At 34.4% G+C, this 17,549-nt stretch overlaps 1 protein-coding gene, 1 long non-coding RNA gene and 1 pseudogene across 2 annotated transcripts; all 3 read right to left on the reverse strand.

Moving 5' to 3' along the window:
• Nucleotides 1-4,188: 4,188 nt before the first annotated feature.
• Nucleotides 4,189-5,570, reverse strand: LOC108833897 (non-specific lipid transfer protein GPI-anchored 4-like). Its single transcript, XM_057001183.1, has 3 exons — nt 5,184-5,570; nt 5,050-5,088; nt 4,189-4,445 (listed from the first exon to the last, which is right to left on the reverse strand). Exons 1-3 carry the CDS (start codon nt 5,554-5,556, stop codon nt 4,252-4,254), a joined length of 606 nt encoding a protein of 201 aa, XP_056857163.1. The 5' UTR covers nt 5,557-5,570; the 3' UTR covers nt 4,189-4,251.
• A 2,447-nt stretch (nt 5,571-8,017) lies between these two features.
• Nucleotides 8,018-9,433, reverse strand: LOC108833906 (non-specific lipid transfer protein GPI-anchored 4-like; annotated as a pseudogene).
• A 3,076-nt stretch (nt 9,434-12,509) lies between these two features.
• LOC130499553 (uncharacterized) lies at nt 12,510-13,473 on the reverse strand. The gene is made up of 2 exons (XR_008938427.1): nt 13,335-13,473; nt 12,510-12,860 (listed from the first exon to the last, which is right to left on the reverse strand). It is a non-coding gene; the product is annotated as an uncharacterized LOC130499553 (long non-coding RNA).
• Nucleotides 13,474-17,549: the final 4,076 nt, after the last annotated feature.

Raw genomic sequence — 17,549 nt, forward strand, 5'->3', positions numbered from 1 at the left:
CGAGATAGATGACCCGGATCCCACCCTTTTGATTAGTCCTTTGCTAACCAGAGATCTAGCAGAGATAATACTACGCCATCCATAGGACGCCGAGTACGATCTAATGGGTTCCAAGGGCGAAGCATTCCGAAAATACCGTCCCTTGAACACCCTAGCAAATAGAGAATTTGGCTTCTCTATTAGACGCCATAATTGTTTTCCTAACATAGCCGTATTGAAATCCATGAAGTCTTTGAAACCCAAACCACCATCCTCCTTGGGTCTACAGACTTTATCCCATGATTGCCAGTGCATACCCCTTGTATTTCCCGATGGACTCCACCAAAATCTAGAAACTGCACTTGTGAGCTTCTTTATGACTGTCTTCGGAATGCGAAAACAAGACATTACGTGATTTGGTAAGGCCGTTACCACCGACTTTATAATCACCTCCTTGCCCCCTTTAGTAAAGAACTTAAAAGTCCAACCATTTATCCTATTATTTATTCTCTCTTGGACAAAGCCAAAAACCTGAGTTTTTGCTCCACCCAAATTCTCCGGAATTCCCAAATACGAACCCATACCACCTAGATTTTGAATTCCTAGGATATCCCGAAGTTCCTGCCTGAAAGTCTCCTCAATCTTATGCCCAAATTGGATTGATGATTTCTCGAAATTTATCTGTTGTCCGGATACCATTTCATACTCCTTCAGAATTCTAAGGATTGTCTGGCATTCTTCTTTCCGTGCTCTACAGAAAAAAAGACTATCATCTGCAAATAGCAGATGAGAAATTGGTGGGCAGGCCCGCGCCACCTTTATACCCGTCAATAACTTTTCCCTTTCCGCCTTCTTAATATTTGCAACCAAAGCTTCCGTACACATAATAAACAAATAGGGAGATAAGGGATCCCCTTGTCTAAGCCCCCTTTTTGGAATTATGTGTCCTTTTGGTTGACCATTCAAGAGTACTCTATACTGAACGGAGGAGATACACTCCATCATTAACTCAACCCAGTGGGCCGCAAAACCCATCCTCAAAAGGAGCGCCTGAATAAAATTCCATTCCACCCGGTCATATGCTTTGCTCATATCCGTTTTAATAGCCATAAAATTACCCTGGCATGATTTATTCGTCCTCAGGCCATGAAACATTTCCTGAGCAATAAGAATATTATCTGAAATCAGCCTTCCAGGTACGAATGCCGATTGAGTCTCCGAAATCAGTGCTGGGAGGCACGCCTTTAACCTTTGACATAAGACCTTCGATATGATCTTGTACCCAACATTACACAGACTGATAGGTCTAAGTTCTGCCATCTTGGTGGGTCTCTCCTTTTTAGGAATCAAACATATGTTCGTAACATTTAACCTTTCATCCAATTCACCGGTAGTCAAAAAATTATTTACCATATCCAGTAGATCCTTCTTAATTATATGCCAAGAGTGTTGAAAAAAGAGAGCAGTCATTCCATCTGGACCCGGAGCTTTCTCCGGATGCATCATAAATAGAGCTTCCCTAATTTCCGCTTCAGTCGCCAGTCTCAACAAATGAGCATTAATCTGTGGCGTAATAGTGGGTGTTATTTCCTCGAGAAAGTCATCAAAACCACTCGGAGAGCTGGTGTCGAACAACTCAGCAAAATAATCCACTGCGACCTTCTCCACCCCTTGTTCCTCCATTTAAAGCACCAAATTTAACCATTTAAAGCACCAAATTTTGTTGACAAGCCATTTAAATCATAAACTTCCATTGATTATATCATTTTAGTCATATCGTTAGTCAACAGCTATAGTTGACTAAAAGTAGGCGTAAAATGAATTTTAAAATTGATCCAATCCCTAGTCCCTACAATCCAATCCCTATTGTTACCTATGCAACGACAACAACAAACCACAATCCAAGTTTTTAGTAACTCAATTGAGTAGATGCTCATAGATATGGTTCCAAAGACTTTTACAAGTCCTACCGATAATGATGTCCTTAGAATGTGTTTAAAAAATGGTCTTAGAATGTTGCACGAAAAAAACACCATGTGTCTTCGAATGACAACCATAAAAATTCCAACTCAGTAGAAATATATATGAAAACGAGGTGAAGTTTTAATTAATTTAAAAAATCGAAATATACATTACAGAAGAAAATATAACGGAAATGAGGGTCAGCGTTGAAACTGAGAGGTAGTTGGTAGCAGAACTTGAGGGAGACGGTGCAGTCATGACAGGCGACTCAGCTAAAGATGGTGTAGATGTTGGTGACCCGACCGAAGATGGCGAAGCCATAGCTGTTCCAGCCGATGGAGAAACTGCATCATTATTATCATTCGTACATTATATTTCTTAACATAGAATATGATATAAATAAAACAAAATATTCAAAGAAGACTTTTGGTTTCTGAAAAAAAAAAAATGAAATCTAGTTATAAATGTAAGACTAAACTAATATACAATCTAAAACTAAACTAACAAAGCGAAACTTACATAAGTACCAAACTAATATGTGAACTATAAACAATTTTTAAAAATCAAGTGTTATTGAATAGCAATGATTTGTGTATGGATTGATTTGTAATTGGATTTGATTGGATTTTAAAACGTTTTTAGCATAAAAATACAAAAAGAAAGAATATTGAACTGAACCTTGTTATTTTGACTGGATTTGTATTTTGATTTTTTCCATTATTTTAGGTCTGGCATGACAAGATGAACATCAATGCTGCTTTGATGGTTTCCTGCTAGGTTTTATGGTTCGCTTTTGGTGGTGATGTTGCTGTGTTCTGTAGGAACTCTTATCTATGTATCTCGTTTCAACGGCTCGGTTACTGTAGTCACCGTCTCTAGTCTCTGTGACTCGGCAGTGATTCTCCTGCTCGTTAGAAGGATTTGGAAGTTTTGGCTCTTCTTCTGCATCACGTCGTTGGAAGTCGCAAGGTAAAATCAGTGTATCGTTTCCCTGGTTTGTCTCTCCACCGGTTCAACCTGTGGGTCTTCCACCTATAGTGAGTTCCAGTTTGTGCTGCAAGCCTGCAACCTCAATAAAGTCCGGCTTATGATGTGTCTCCGTTATCTCTTTTGGTTCACAGTGACTTTCATCTCCTCAAGTGTTTGGTCTTATGGTCACAGATGAATAATACTTTTAGTAGAACGTAATTTTAAAAATTTAATTTATCAAGTTTTTCAACTAAAAAATATCAGTTTGTGTATATGAGTGTTTTATCAATTGCTTCTACTTTTTACAAATTTTTGATTTGTAAAACTATTTATTTAATTAAATTTTAAAATTGGAAAGGGTAAAAGAGAGTAAAAGTGGACAGAAAGTTTTTTATACCAAAAGACAACCATGCTGATTTTTGTTCTATTTTGGCAATTTTCCCTAGTATTTTTGAGATTTAATTTTAAATGATAATCATATTGATAAATACCTTTAGTTAATACAGTATTTTATTGATTAAAATTCAAGAAGCTAAGAAGTAGGAATGAAATTGGAAAAGTATAGATTGTATGCATTAAATTTATAAATTAATATTCATAATGAAACAATTTTTATAATGTACAACAATACTTAAAATCAAACGAGAGTATTAGAGCATCACCAAGTTCATTTTATAATTTACTTAATAATAATATATTTCCACTTAATGATGTAATTCATTTATTTTTTGTTGGTTACTCTATTTTTTAGTGGCAGACTTAATTTTATTATTAAATTATTCTATTATTCTATTATTTCATATTTGAGGAAAAATGGAGTTTCACGTGCTCTTAAACTCCTAAAAAGTAGCCAGACACGAATCCAATTTATTACAGGAAAATTGTCATTTAAATCACGAACTTTCAAATTTGGTTGAAAAAAAAACATAAACCATTTAAAGCACCAAATTTTTTGACAAGCCATTTAAATCATAAACTTCCATTGATTATATCATTTTAGTCATATCGTTAGTCAACAGCTATAGTTGACTAAAAGTAGGCGTAAAATGAATTTTAAAATTGATCCAATCCCTAGTCCCTACAATCCAATCCCTATTGTTACCTATGCAACGACAACAACAAACCACAATCCAAGTTTTTAGTAACTCAATTGAGTAGATGCTCATAGATATGGTTCCAAAGACTTTTACAAGTCCTACCGATAATGATGTCCTTAGAATGTGTAAAAAAAATGGTCTTAGAATGTTGCACGAAAAAAACACCATGTGTCTTCGAATGACAACCATAAAAATTCCAACTCAGTAGAAATATATATGAAAACGAGGTGAAGTTGTAATTAATTTAAAAAATCGAAATATACATTACAGAAGAAAATATAACGGAAACGAGGGTCAGCGTTGAAACTGAGAGGTAGTTGGTAGCAGAACTTGAGGGAGACGGTGCAGTCATGACAGGCGACTCAGCTAAAGATGGTGTAGATGTTGGTGACCCGACCGAAGATGGCGAAGCCATAGCTGTTCCAGCCGATGGAGAAACTGCATCATTATTATCATTCGTACATTATATTTCTTAACATAGAATATGATATAAATAAAACAAAATATTCAAAGAAGACTTTTGGTTTCTGAAAACAAAAAAAAAATGAAATCTAGTTATAAATGTAAGACTAAACTAATATACAATCTAAAACTAAACTAACAAAGCGAAACTTACATAAGTACCAAACTAATATGTGAACTGCCTTTTCAATAATCAACAAAATATTTCATATTCATTTTTTCTTCCTAATATTCAGTTCTGATTACGAGTATAAAACAAAATATATCATCAAAAAGGAAATATAGTTTACATATCAAAAGTGTAGTTCACTTGTAATTATTGCCAATGCGATACCATTAATTTACTCTTATAACTCTAATGATCCTCAATGAAATAACAAATTTGGTTTAGCAGAAAAAATAGTAAAATTACTGAATATAAAACGTAAGATACCACACTATTTTTAATACTTTTATAATCGGCCTGAAAGGCAAAAGAAAAAACACAGAGAAGCCTTCAATGTTAATTATGATTCATAATCGATTAATTATAAAAATAAACAAGAAGCAAAAATAACTAAACGCGTACCCGGAGACATACCAGCAATAGATGCAGCCGGTGTAGCCTCGTCCAGTATCGCTACACCAGCAATAAAAAACAATTAAATTCGAAACAATGAAATACTACGTAGAAAAGCATTAGGTTTTGGGGGGGAAGGAAATGAAAATACTCACCGCAATGAGGAGCAACAATGTGGAGGTTGCAAGTCGTAGGCATGGCCCGAGCTCTAGTGTTATTCACTGCAAACCCCATAGTTTTGCTACTTTCTAAACCAACACAAATACACTTAGGGTTAAACTGCAGAACAGATAGAATTCCCCCACAACAAACTTTTGTGGGCTTGGTATCATTTGATCCAGGGGTAAGGTACGAGAGACAATCCATCATGTCATATATAATGCTGGAGCAATCAGAATTTGACGGTCCTGGCGCTGGAGCAGCTATGGGTGAAGGAGACTTTGCCGACTGTGGTTTGTCGCGGGCGTGGATGGGTGCAAATGATGATGATAGTAGAAGTATTAAGATGGAAAGAAGTGACTGCTTCATTATTTCTATATTATTTTCTTTGAAAGGGTTTGTTGTTTATTATTTTCTTTGTGGTGCAAGGGAAGAGGAGGTTATATATATAGAAGAGTGGACTCTAAAAGGATAAGATAAGAATTTTGTTTCTTTTTGTTCCTTTTTTGGGTTTGAGATTATTGTTAAATAGGTGGATGGGTTTTTATATATTGATTATGTTTGTTTTCTGTTCGTTGAGTTGATCTTTCTTTCTCCTTTTATCTGGGTCAAAGTTGAGATGATCTTCTAGGTCAAATTTGTAACGGACGCGAATATCTTTGGCAAAGTTAAGATTGAATTTAATTTGAAATCTTTTTTTGGTGTCTTTGTATTTTTATTTTTTGTAAAAAAACAACAACTATCATGGTTATATTTAGCTAACTAATTATATGAAATTGGTGAAAATAAATAGCTGATATGAAACTGTTAAAATATATAGTGAAACTATACATATACTACACTGCAAATCAATACTATTAAAATAGAACCAAAACTTTAGACTCAATTTGTTTTTAGGTAGAATATTTTTTTAAAAAGTATACAATGTAATATTTTTGTGAGAAATACTTAGGTTCATCCCCTAGGTTGAAACTCTAAAATAGCTAAATTCTATTGGTCAGTGAACTTAAAGGGTGTTATTGGTTTATGTATTTTAGTGGATTTGGAAATCTAAGGCAAATTCAGTGTTATTGGTTATATGATTTTAAAATCCATATTTAAATCCACTGTTATTGGTTTTACGATTTATAAAAATTTTTAAAATCAAGTGTTATTCAATAGCAATGATTTGTGTATGGATTTGATTTGTAATTGGATTTGATTGGATTTTAAAACGTTTTTAGTATAAAAATACAAAAGAAAGAATATTGAACTGAACCTTGTTATTTTGATTGGATTTGTATTTTTGGTTTTTTCCATTATTTTAGGTCTGGCATGACAAGATGAACATCAATGCTGCTTTGATGGTTTCCTGCTAGGTTTTATGGTTCGCTTTTGGTGGTGATGTTGCTGTGTTCTGTAGGAACTCTTATCTGTGTATCTCGTTTCAACGGCTCGGTTACTGTAGTCACCGTCTCTAGTCTCTGTGACTCGGCAGTGATTCTCCTGCTCGGTTAGAAGGATTTGGAAGTTTTGGCTCTTCTTCTGCATCACGTCGTTGGAAGTCGCAAGGTAAAATCAGTGTATCGTTTCCCTGGTTTGTCTCTCCACCGGTTCAACCTGTGGGTCTTCCACCTATAGTGAGTTCCAGTTTGTGCTGCAAGCCTGCAACCTCAATAAAGTCCGGCTTATGATGTGTCTCCGTTATTCTCTTTTGGTTCACAGTGACTTTCATCTCCTCAAGTGTTTGGTCTTATGGTCACAGATGAATAATACTTTTAGTAGAACGTAATTTTAAAATTTAATTTATCAAATTTTTCAACTAAAAAGTATCAGTTTGTGTATATGAGTGTTTTATCAATTGTTTCTACTTTTTACAATTTTTTTGATTTGTAAAACTATTTATTTCATTAAATTTTAAAATTGGAAAGGGTAAAAGAGAGTAAAAGTGGACAGAAAAGTTTTTTATACCAAAAAGACAACCATGCTGATTTTTTGTTCTATTTTGGCAATTTTCCCTAGTATTTTTGAGATTTAATTTTAAATGATAATCATATTCATAAATACCTTTAGTTAATACAGTATTTTATTTGAATAAATTATTCAAGAAGCTAAGAAGTAGGAACGAAATTGGAAAAGTATAGATTGTATGCATTAAATTTATAAATTAATATTCATAATGAAACAATTTTTATAATGTACAACAATACTTAAAATCAAACGAGAGTATTAGAGCATCACCAAGTTCATTTTATAATTTACTTAATAATAATATATTTCCACTTAATGATGTAATTCATTTATTTTTTGTTGGTTACTCTATTTTTTAGTGGCAGACTTAATTTTGTTATAAAATTATTATATTATTATATTATTTCATATTTGAGGAAAAATGGATTTTCACGTACTCTTAAACTCCTAAAAAGTAGCAAGACACGAATCCAATTTATTACAGGAAAATTGTCATTTAAATCACGAACTTTCAAATTTGGTTGAAAAAAAAACATAAATTTTCACATGAACCATTTAAAGCACCAAATTTTGTTGACAAGCCATTTAAATCATAAACTTCCATTGATTATATCATTTTAGTCATATCGTTAGTCAACAGCTATAGTTGACTAAAAATAGGCGTAAAATGAATTTTAAAATTGATCCAATCCCTAGTCCCTACAATCCAATCCCTATTGTTACCTATGCAACGACAACAACAAAACACAATCCAAGTTTTTAGTAACTCAATTGAGTAGATGCTCATAGATATGGTTCCAAAGACTTTTACAAGTCCTACCGATAATGATGTCCTTAGAATGTGTTAAAAAAAAGATGGTCTTAGAATGTTGCACGAAAAAAACACCATGTGTCTTCAAATGACAACCATAAAAATTCCAACTCAGTAGAAATATATATGAAAACGAGGTGAAGTTGTAATTAATTTAAAAAATTGAAATATACATTACAGAAGAAAATATAACGGAAACGAGGGTCAGCGTTGAAACTGAGAGGTAGTTGGTAGCAGAACTTGAGGGAGACGGTGCAGTCATGACAGGCGACTCAGCTAAAGATGGTGTAGATGTTGGTGACCCGACCGAAGATGGCGAAGCCATAGCTGTTCCAGCCGATGGAGAAACTGCATCATTATTATCATTCGTACATTATATTTCTTAACATAGAATATGATATAAATAAAAAAATATTCAAAGAAGACTTTTGGTTTCTGAAAACAAAAAAAAAATTAAATCTAGTTATAAATGTAAGACTAAACTAATATACAATCTAAAACTAAACTAACAAAGCGAAACTTACATAAGTACCAAACTAATATGTGAACTGCCTTTTCAATAATTAACAAAATATTTCATATTCATTTTTTCTTCCTAATATTCATTTGTGATTACAAGTATAAAACAAAATATATCATCAAAAAGGAAATATAGTTTACATATCAAAAGTGTAGTTCACTTGTAATTATTGCCAATGCGATACCATTAATTTATTCTTATAACTCTAATAATCCTCAATGAAATAACAAATTTGGTTTAGCAGAAAATATAGTAAAATTACTGAATATAAAACGTAAGATACCACACTATTTTTAATACTTTTATAATCAGCCTGAAAGGCAAAAGAAAAAAACACAGAGAAGCCTTCAATGTTAATTATGATTCATAATCGATTAATTATAAAAATAAACAAGAAGCAAAAATAACTAAACGCGTACCCGGAGACATACCAGCAATAGATGCAGCCGGTGTAGCCTCGTCCAGTATCGCTACACCAGCAATAAAAAACAATTAAATTCGAAACAATGAAATACTACGTAGAAAAGCATTAGGTTTTGGGGGGGAAGGAAATGAAAATACTCACCGCAATGAGGAGCAACAATGTGGAGGTTGCAAGTCGTAGGCATGGCCCGAGCTCTAGTGTTATTCACTGCAAACCCCATAGTTTTGCTACTTTCTAAACCAACACAAATACACTTAGGGTTAAACTGCAGAACAGATAGAATTCCCCCACAACAAACTTTTGTGGGCTTGGGTATCATTTGATCCAGGGGTAAGGTACGAGAGACAATCCATCATGTCATATATAATGCTGGAGCAATCAGAATTTGACGGTCCTGGTGCTGGAGCAGCTATGGGTGAAGGAGACTTTGCCGACTGTGGTTTGTCGCGGGCGTGGATGGGTGCAAATGATGATGATAGTAGAAGTATTAAGATGGAAAGAAGTGACTGCTTCATTATTTCTATATTATTTTCTTTGAAAGGGTTTGTTGTTTATTATTTTCTTTGTGGTGCAAGGGAAGAGGAGGTTATATATATAGAAGAGTGGACTCTAAAAGGATAAGATAAGAATTTTGTTTCTTTTTGTTCCTTTTTTGGGTTTGAGAATATTGTTAAATAGGTGGATGGGTTTTCATATATTGATTATGTTTGTTTTCTGTTCGTTGAATTGATCTTCTTTCTCCTTTTATCTGGGTCAAAGTTGAGATGATCTTCTAGGTCAAATTTGTAACGAACGTGAATATCTTTGGCAAATTTAAGATTGAATTTAATTTGAAATCTTTTTTTGGTGTCTTTGTATTTTTATTTTTTGTAAAAAAAAACAACTATCATGGTTATATTTAGCTAACTAATTATATGAAATTGGTGAAAATAAATAGCTGATATGAAACTGTTAAAATATATAGTGAAACTATACATATACTACACTGCAAATCAATACTATCAAAATAGAACCAAAACTTTAGACTCAATTTGTTTTTAGGTGGAATATTTTTTTAAAAAGTATACAATGTAATATTTTTGTGAGAAATACTTAGGTTCATCCCCTAGGTTGAAACTCTAAAATATCTAAATTCTATTGGTCAGTGAACTTAAAGGGTGTTATTGGTTTATGTATTTTAGTGGATTTGGAAATCTAAGGCAAATTCAGTGTTATTGGTTATATGATTTTAAAATCCATATTTAAATCCACTGTTATTGGTTTTACGATTTATAAACAATTTTTAAAATCAAGTGTTATTCAATAGCAATGATTTGTGTATGGATTTGATTTGTAATTGGATTTGATTGGAATTTAAAACGTTTTTAGGATAAAAATACAAAAGAAAGAATATTGAACTGAACCTTGTTATTTTGATTGGATTTGTATTTTTGGTTTTTTCCATTATTTTAGGTCTTGCATGACAAGATGAACATCAATGCTGCTTTGATGGTTTCCTGCTAGGTTTTACGGTTCGCTTTTGGTGGTGATGTTGCTGTGTTCTGTAGGAACTCTTATCTGTGTATCTCGTTTCAACGGCTCGGTTACTGTAGTCCCGTCTCTAGTCTCTGTGACTCGGCAGTGATTCTCCTGCTCGGTTAGAAGGATTTGGAAGTTTTGGCTCTTCTTCTGCATCACGTCGTTGGAAGTCGCAAGGTAAAATCAGTGTATCGTTTCCCTGGTTTGTCTCTCCACCGGTTCAACCTGTGGGTCTTCCACCTATAGTGAGTTCCAGTTTGTGCTGCAAGCCTGCAACCTCAATAAAGTCCGGCTTATGATGTGTCTCCGTTATTCTATTTTGGTTCACAGTGACTTTCATCTCCTCAAGTGTTTGGTCTTATGGTCACAGATGAATTATACTTTTAGTAGAACGTAATTTTAAAATTTAATTTATCAAGTTTTTCAACTAAAAAGTATCAGTTTGTGTATATAAGTGTTTTATCAACTGTTTCTACTTTTTACAAAAAATTTTGATTTGTAAAACTATTTATTTCATTAAATTTTAAAATTGGAAAGGGTAAAAGAGTTTAAAAGTGGACAGAAGTTTTTTATACCAAAAAACAACCATGCTGATTTTTTGTTCTATTTTGGCAATTTTCCCTAGTATTTTTGAGATTTAATTTTAAATGATAATCATATTCATAAATACCTTTAGTTAATACAGTATTTTATTTGATTAAATTATTCAAGAAGCTAAGAAGTAGGAATGAAATTGGAAAAGTATAGATTGTATGCATTAAATTTATAAATTAATATTCATAATGAAACAATTTTTATAATGTACAACAATACTTAAAATCAAACGAGAGTATTAGAGCATCACCAAGTTCATTTTATAATTTACTTAATAATAATATATTTCCACTTAATGATGTAATTCATTTATTTTTTGTTGGTTACTCTATTTTTTAGTGGCAGACTTAATTTTATTATAAAACTAGTGGTATTCCGGCGCTACGCGCCGGGTTCGTATGTTTTGTTCTGAATTGAATTACGGCTTTATATTTATTTAGTTTAATATTGACATTTAAAATATTTTTGATATGTTTTTTGAGATTTTTTATATCTTTTGTTTGTATTTGTTATCAAACATGTTTTTTTGGTTAAAATGTTAAATTCATACCAATTTTCTGATTATATTGTTATGGTAGACCACCACTTGTTTTACAAAGAAAAAGAAACGCAAAGTAGAAGTTTAACTCAGAAAAAAAGCTAACTGTAAGGAACAACAAAAGAAAAGTACAACTCCAAGAGATAAGGAGAAGCAGGACCCAGTCTTGGGACAGAGAGCAGCCTCTCACGCATGTTTGTTATCAAACATATTTTCTAATATTTGTACTAATTTAATCATGATCTTTATGCGTATTCTTGATATATGTTTTAAAAACTTTTTTTAAGAAGATTTTTTTGTTTTGAAAAAGTATTGAACTTGCCTCAGTCCCGTGAACCGTAGGCACGACACTGGTTGTAGAAAATATTAGTAACACCATTTGTATTAATCCATAGTTCTCTCTTTGAGGTAAGCCATGACAGATCAAAAGAAAATAGAGAACCAACTGTTGTATGGTTCAAAAGTATCCTTCGTTCATCATTTTCACCCAAATTGGTTTTGATTTTCCTTTGTCGGACACTTTGACGCTTTAGAATTCAAGTTTAAAATTTTGGTTTCAGATTGGAGAAGATGGGAGCTAGCCAAGTGTCCCCTCCTTGTAAAACTATTAAGCTAAGTTGACATAGAAGGAGAGTGAAATCCAGATAGCTTTTGTTTTGTAGTAACACATTTTCATTGTCATCCTCGTTTGCATCTGAACATTTTCATCGGCGGTTGAAGGAGACTAATGCGAATACAAATACAAATTGATCTTATTTTGGATGTGGAGATAGTTTAAGATTTTTCTTTTTTTTAATAAAATGTTTACTAAAACTTAAATTCTCCCAAATGCATTGAAACATGAAACTAACACCAAACCAGATATCAAATTAGACTTGTTTTTACTATTTTCTGAGCCAGTTTATGTGATTGATATATAATATTTTAAAACCAGCAGTCTCATCACCAATAGTATACACGATATATAGAAGTCAGATAAAGTGTATCAAAGTAAGTTGTATCTTTGTGTGTGTGGACATGAAGTGCATTTGAATGAAAATAAAAAAATACTGAAATAGTGGGAGGACACCAACATCATTAGAGTTGTTGCAGGTCAAGCAAGTAAAGGCTGAGACAGTTCGTTGAAGCTTCTTCGTACACCTGGAGCAAGAGACGTAACACCACCGTTTGTCCATCGTGATGCCGGTGACCTTCCCCTAAGGTAAAGTTAATCTCGAGTCAGAAATTGAATGATCTCATCTCTCTGTAAAGTTATTCTTTAAACGCCAAAATTAACAGATCTTTGGCTAATATTTCAGCAGCTTTTGCACTGTCATATCTGAAATAAACATACAAAAAAAAATCATTAATTCAAAGAAGAACATAGCCAAATCATATATTCAACAAAAAAAATTAAAAGAATAAATCATTCCGATCTGGAGCTTCAAGATACCTTGGTTTCCTAATCTCAAAGAAAATTTACATAAGAGTATTGATTATCATCAACCTTAGATCTCTAGAATCATGCTTCAGTCTAACACCACCTCAACCAAATTATAAAATTATCCAAACAAAGATACTAAAACAAAACCACTGCTTCAACTCAAGCTTCGTAGAACTAAATTTTTTAAAAAAAATCTATGAAGAAAACGAAACTGAATCCAAAAAGTGATCGAATAAAATCTAAAAACCTTAGTCAAATGCAAAAGCTAGCGCTAGAAGTCACTGAAATTAAAAACTTTGCTACCATGAATTTTCTAAAGCCTATGATTGAGAGGATTAACTTGATGATTTTTCACAGAAGAGGATGTACCTTTTTATAGTTGAAGACTGAGAGAAAGGGAGTAAAGAGAGGATGTATTCATTGATGAATCTTGTGAGGAGTGGGAACTATTGTTAATGATTGAGTTAATATGAACGTTTGGATTCAGCATGATTTTTTAACGTTTTGCAGATTTATGTCGCCAGGAAGATGAAACAAAGAATAACCTAAACGGTGAGAAGGTGTATCACAGAAGTGGGCTTATTTTAAAACATAAAAGAAGCCCAAAACCAAAACCTGTAATCATAATAACAGAGACCAAACCCAAACGGAGGCTTAGTTTTAAAAAAACAAAGTGTCGCGTGTTTCAAAAAGCAGAGAGATGCGCTGCGAAAAAACGGAACGCGTGATACCAACAACCCACTGTGGGTGCGACAGGTGTCCCCATTTGCCCCCTCTTACACAGATGTCGTTAGGCCTGGGCGTTCGGGTACCCGTTGGCATTCGGGTCGGGTATTTCGGGTTTTCGGATTTTCGGGTTTAGACTTCTAGGTCCCATAGTAATTTTTTTTATTACGGGTCGGATTCGGATAATATTTTTTCGGGTTTGGTTATAATTTGTATTGCATCCTAAAACCCGTAAAGTAACCATATACCATTCGGTTTCGGGTTTTTTCGGTTCGGTTCGGGTTATACCAAAATAAATACATAATAAAAAAAATTCATAGAAAACATTATAGATTAACTGAATTCAAATGCATCTGAAACACAATAATCCGAAAATAGAAACATTCCATAACAAAAAAACATCCAAACACATCAAATCCAAAAACATTCAAAACACATCAACTCCGAAAACATCCAAAACACTTCAACTCCGAAATAGCAAAAAAATAACAACAACAAAGTTTAAAAAAAACAGAGACATATAGCATATGATAATCTTGAGAACACGACCACTTGATAAGCTTTTGTTCCTGCCAAACAGAATAACAACAACATTAGAACAAACAATTATAAACAGAAGAAGCAATGTCTTCAATCAGAAAACTCAAACATAGAAAGAACAGACATTACCTTATGACAGAAGAAGCAATGTCTTCAATCAGAACAGACATCACCCGTGAATTCAATCAGCAAATTCTATTGCAAATACAAAAACAAGCAGATCATTATAAACTAACAAACGCATATAAGAATCAAAATAATGTGAACAAGCAGATTGAAAACATACCTCTTTCAAGTTTCTCAAGCTCTTCAATATCCTCAAGAATCTGTGCATTACTGAGCACTCTTGAATCACAACGAATGTCCTCTTTGAGCCATTGCTCAGTACACATCAGAACCTCAATCATGTAGTGAGTAAGGCAGCTCCTAGATGGCTCAATTAACCTCCCACTTGTACTGAAGGCACTCTCAGAAGCTACAGAAGACACTTGCAGAGCCAAAACATCTTTTGCAATCAGAGACAGAACCGGAAACTTGGTAGAGTTTCTCTTCCAGAAGGATAGAACATCGTATTCCACACCAAGCATCAAATCTGGATTCTCAACAGCTTCTTTCAAGTAGATGTCGAGCTCATCACGTTTGTCTCTCACGCCTATCTCGCTTAGCTTCTCCTTATACCTTCTGTCGATCCTCTTGTAACCAAAACCATCTTCAACCAAGTCCAAAGTAACATTGGACTGTACTTCTTGGCTACATTGAGAGGCTTGGGTGCTGGATTTCTTGAATTCATCAGGTTTCCCTCTTTGACTCTTCCCATATCGCTCACCATACTCCTTGAACAAGCTGCGCAGAACACTTATCACAGAGTCATACATCTCCTTGCCTTCCAAGCTTCCCTCCCCATAAAGCTCATCGAAGCACATGCTTGCAAGATCCATCTTCTTCGTTGGATCAAAGACTGTCGCCACAATTAACATCTTGTTGATGTTTTTAATCCCATCCCAGTACTTGTCGAACTTCTTATACATCTCCACAGCCTTCGTCTTCATTTCATGATCTCTGCTATGACTCAAATCCAGCAGGTTGGCGGCAATGGTTACAATCTCCCCGTAACACTTGAAAGCATTGAGAGAGGTGGAAGCTGATACAACGACAGTGGAGTTGTAGAAGATGATAAGGAACCGGCTTAGTCTTTCTACTGCTTTCCAATCAAGCATCTGCGGAGGACCTGTTCTCTTTTTCCCTTTATCCACTTCCAAGAAGTAATCGTTGTACAGCTTGTCCTCTTGCTCCATCTTATCAAAAGCAACTTGAAACTTCATGGCTGTGCTCAACATTAGGTATGTGGAGTTCCACCTAGTCGTGACATCCAATGGCAAGCTTCCTCTAGTAATTTTACCAGCTTCTACTTTCTGCTCGAACGAGGACAGCCTATTAGTTGAAGCTCTGACATAGACCACAGCATTACGGACAGCCTCAACACTCTCACTAGCATCAGCCATTCCATCCTTCACGATCAGGTTGATGATGTGTGCACTGCATCTCATATGCATGAACTCTCCGTCTAAGACCAACGCATCTTCAGACTGTAAAGAAAACTGACTCTGAAATCTTCTTAAAGCAGAAGAATTAGCCGTTGCATTGTCCACGGTTACACAGAAGACCTTGGAGATTCCCCACTCAGCTAAGCAATCCAAAAGAACCTGAGATATTGTCTGACCCTTGTGATCAATCACGTGTTTGAACCCAAGGATAAGCTTCCTTAATCGCCAGAATTCATCAATAAAATGGGCAGTGACAACCATGTAACTAGCACCTGCAATCAAGCCAAACAGAAAGATAAAACACATAAGGATCAAGCCAAACAGAAAGAAAAAAACACATAAGAATCAAACGAAACAGAAAGATAAAACACATAAGGATCAAGCCAAAAAACAAAGGATTCAAAACAGTAGATAAAACATAGAAACTCCTTACGTGTTACTTGAGCAGTCCATATATCAGTAGTCACCGAAACTCTTTGCTTATTAACTTTAAACCATTTCTTCATAGCAGCCTTCCTCTCCACATACAGCTCTACAATATCTCTTGTTGATGTCCTCCTTGAAACAGGTTTGTCCAGATCCATCTACACACATAACATACAAAGTTAGATACCAATTTAAACTAAAGAATTAAACAATGTCTGAGTTATAAAACATAAGAGAATCTGACCTTCTTACAGAAGTGTCTCCACGCAGCACTTTCTATGAAACTCAACGGTAACTGTCCTATCACCATCATCTCATTTGTAGCTTCTCTGAAAGTGGTTTCACTGACCTTTGCAGACTTCAGTGTTCCTTCTTCATTGATATTGGTTTGATTCGAACTTTGGCCCTCTGTGAATGACCTGAAGTTTCTGCAGATACTGATATGCTTCAGCAAGTTTGAGGTTCCCGACCTTGTTGCGCAACAAAACGTCTTCTTGCAGTAATGACACATACATCTATCACGACTCTCCTTTGTTCTTGTGAAATGGTTCCAAATTTTTGACCTTGTAGGAAGAACCCGAGGAGACTTCTTCGCTTTGTGTGTTTCTTCACTGCCTCCAGATGATACTTTACGCTTGCCTTTGCTATCCGGAGTCATCAACTCTTGTACTTCATCACCTTCTACGTCTTTGTCATTCTCACGATCATCACGATCATCACGGTTTGGAGTTGCGGATGAATCCATCTGTAAAAAAAAAAAGAGTCAGAATCATTCATGATCCAAAGAGATTAATAAATCGAAAACACCTAACATAAACCCCCAACATTCAATAGATTATAAATACTCAAATAGAACTCAGATTTTCTTAAGAAATAAAATCAGATTTCATCTAATAAAACTGAAATTTTCAAACCCCAATGGCCCAATTGAATAAAAAAAATTAGGGATTTCGAAATTGAAAAGGTATTTTTTACCTGAGACTGATTAAGCGAAAACGAAGAAGATGGAGAGTGAATGAGTTCTTGAAACATGAGAGGCTCTTTAGGTTTTATAGCAGATACGATTCGGGATTTCGAAGGGTTGGAGAAGATCAATAGACTCTTAACTCTTCACTCTTGTCTCTTGCTTAATGCTTTTTCTTCGTCTCCATATCGAAACTCAGCAAGTATTGAAGCACAAAGTCTCGAGAAAGGAGAGAGACTCTCACGCCTGTTTTTTTTAATGTATAAGCCGTACACGTGTTACTTAATGTATACATATATGTGATATGTTGTATAGGTTCGGGTTACTTCGGGGTACTCATCGGTTATCGGTTTAAACCGAACCGATCCCGAAACCCAATGTATC

This window comes from Raphanus sativus, chromosome 2, assembly GCF_000801105.2.
Source record: "Raphanus sativus cultivar WK10039 chromosome 2, ASM80110v3, whole genome shotgun sequence".
Taxonomy (NCBI): domain Eukaryota; kingdom Viridiplantae; phylum Streptophyta; class Magnoliopsida; order Brassicales; family Brassicaceae; genus Raphanus; species Raphanus sativus.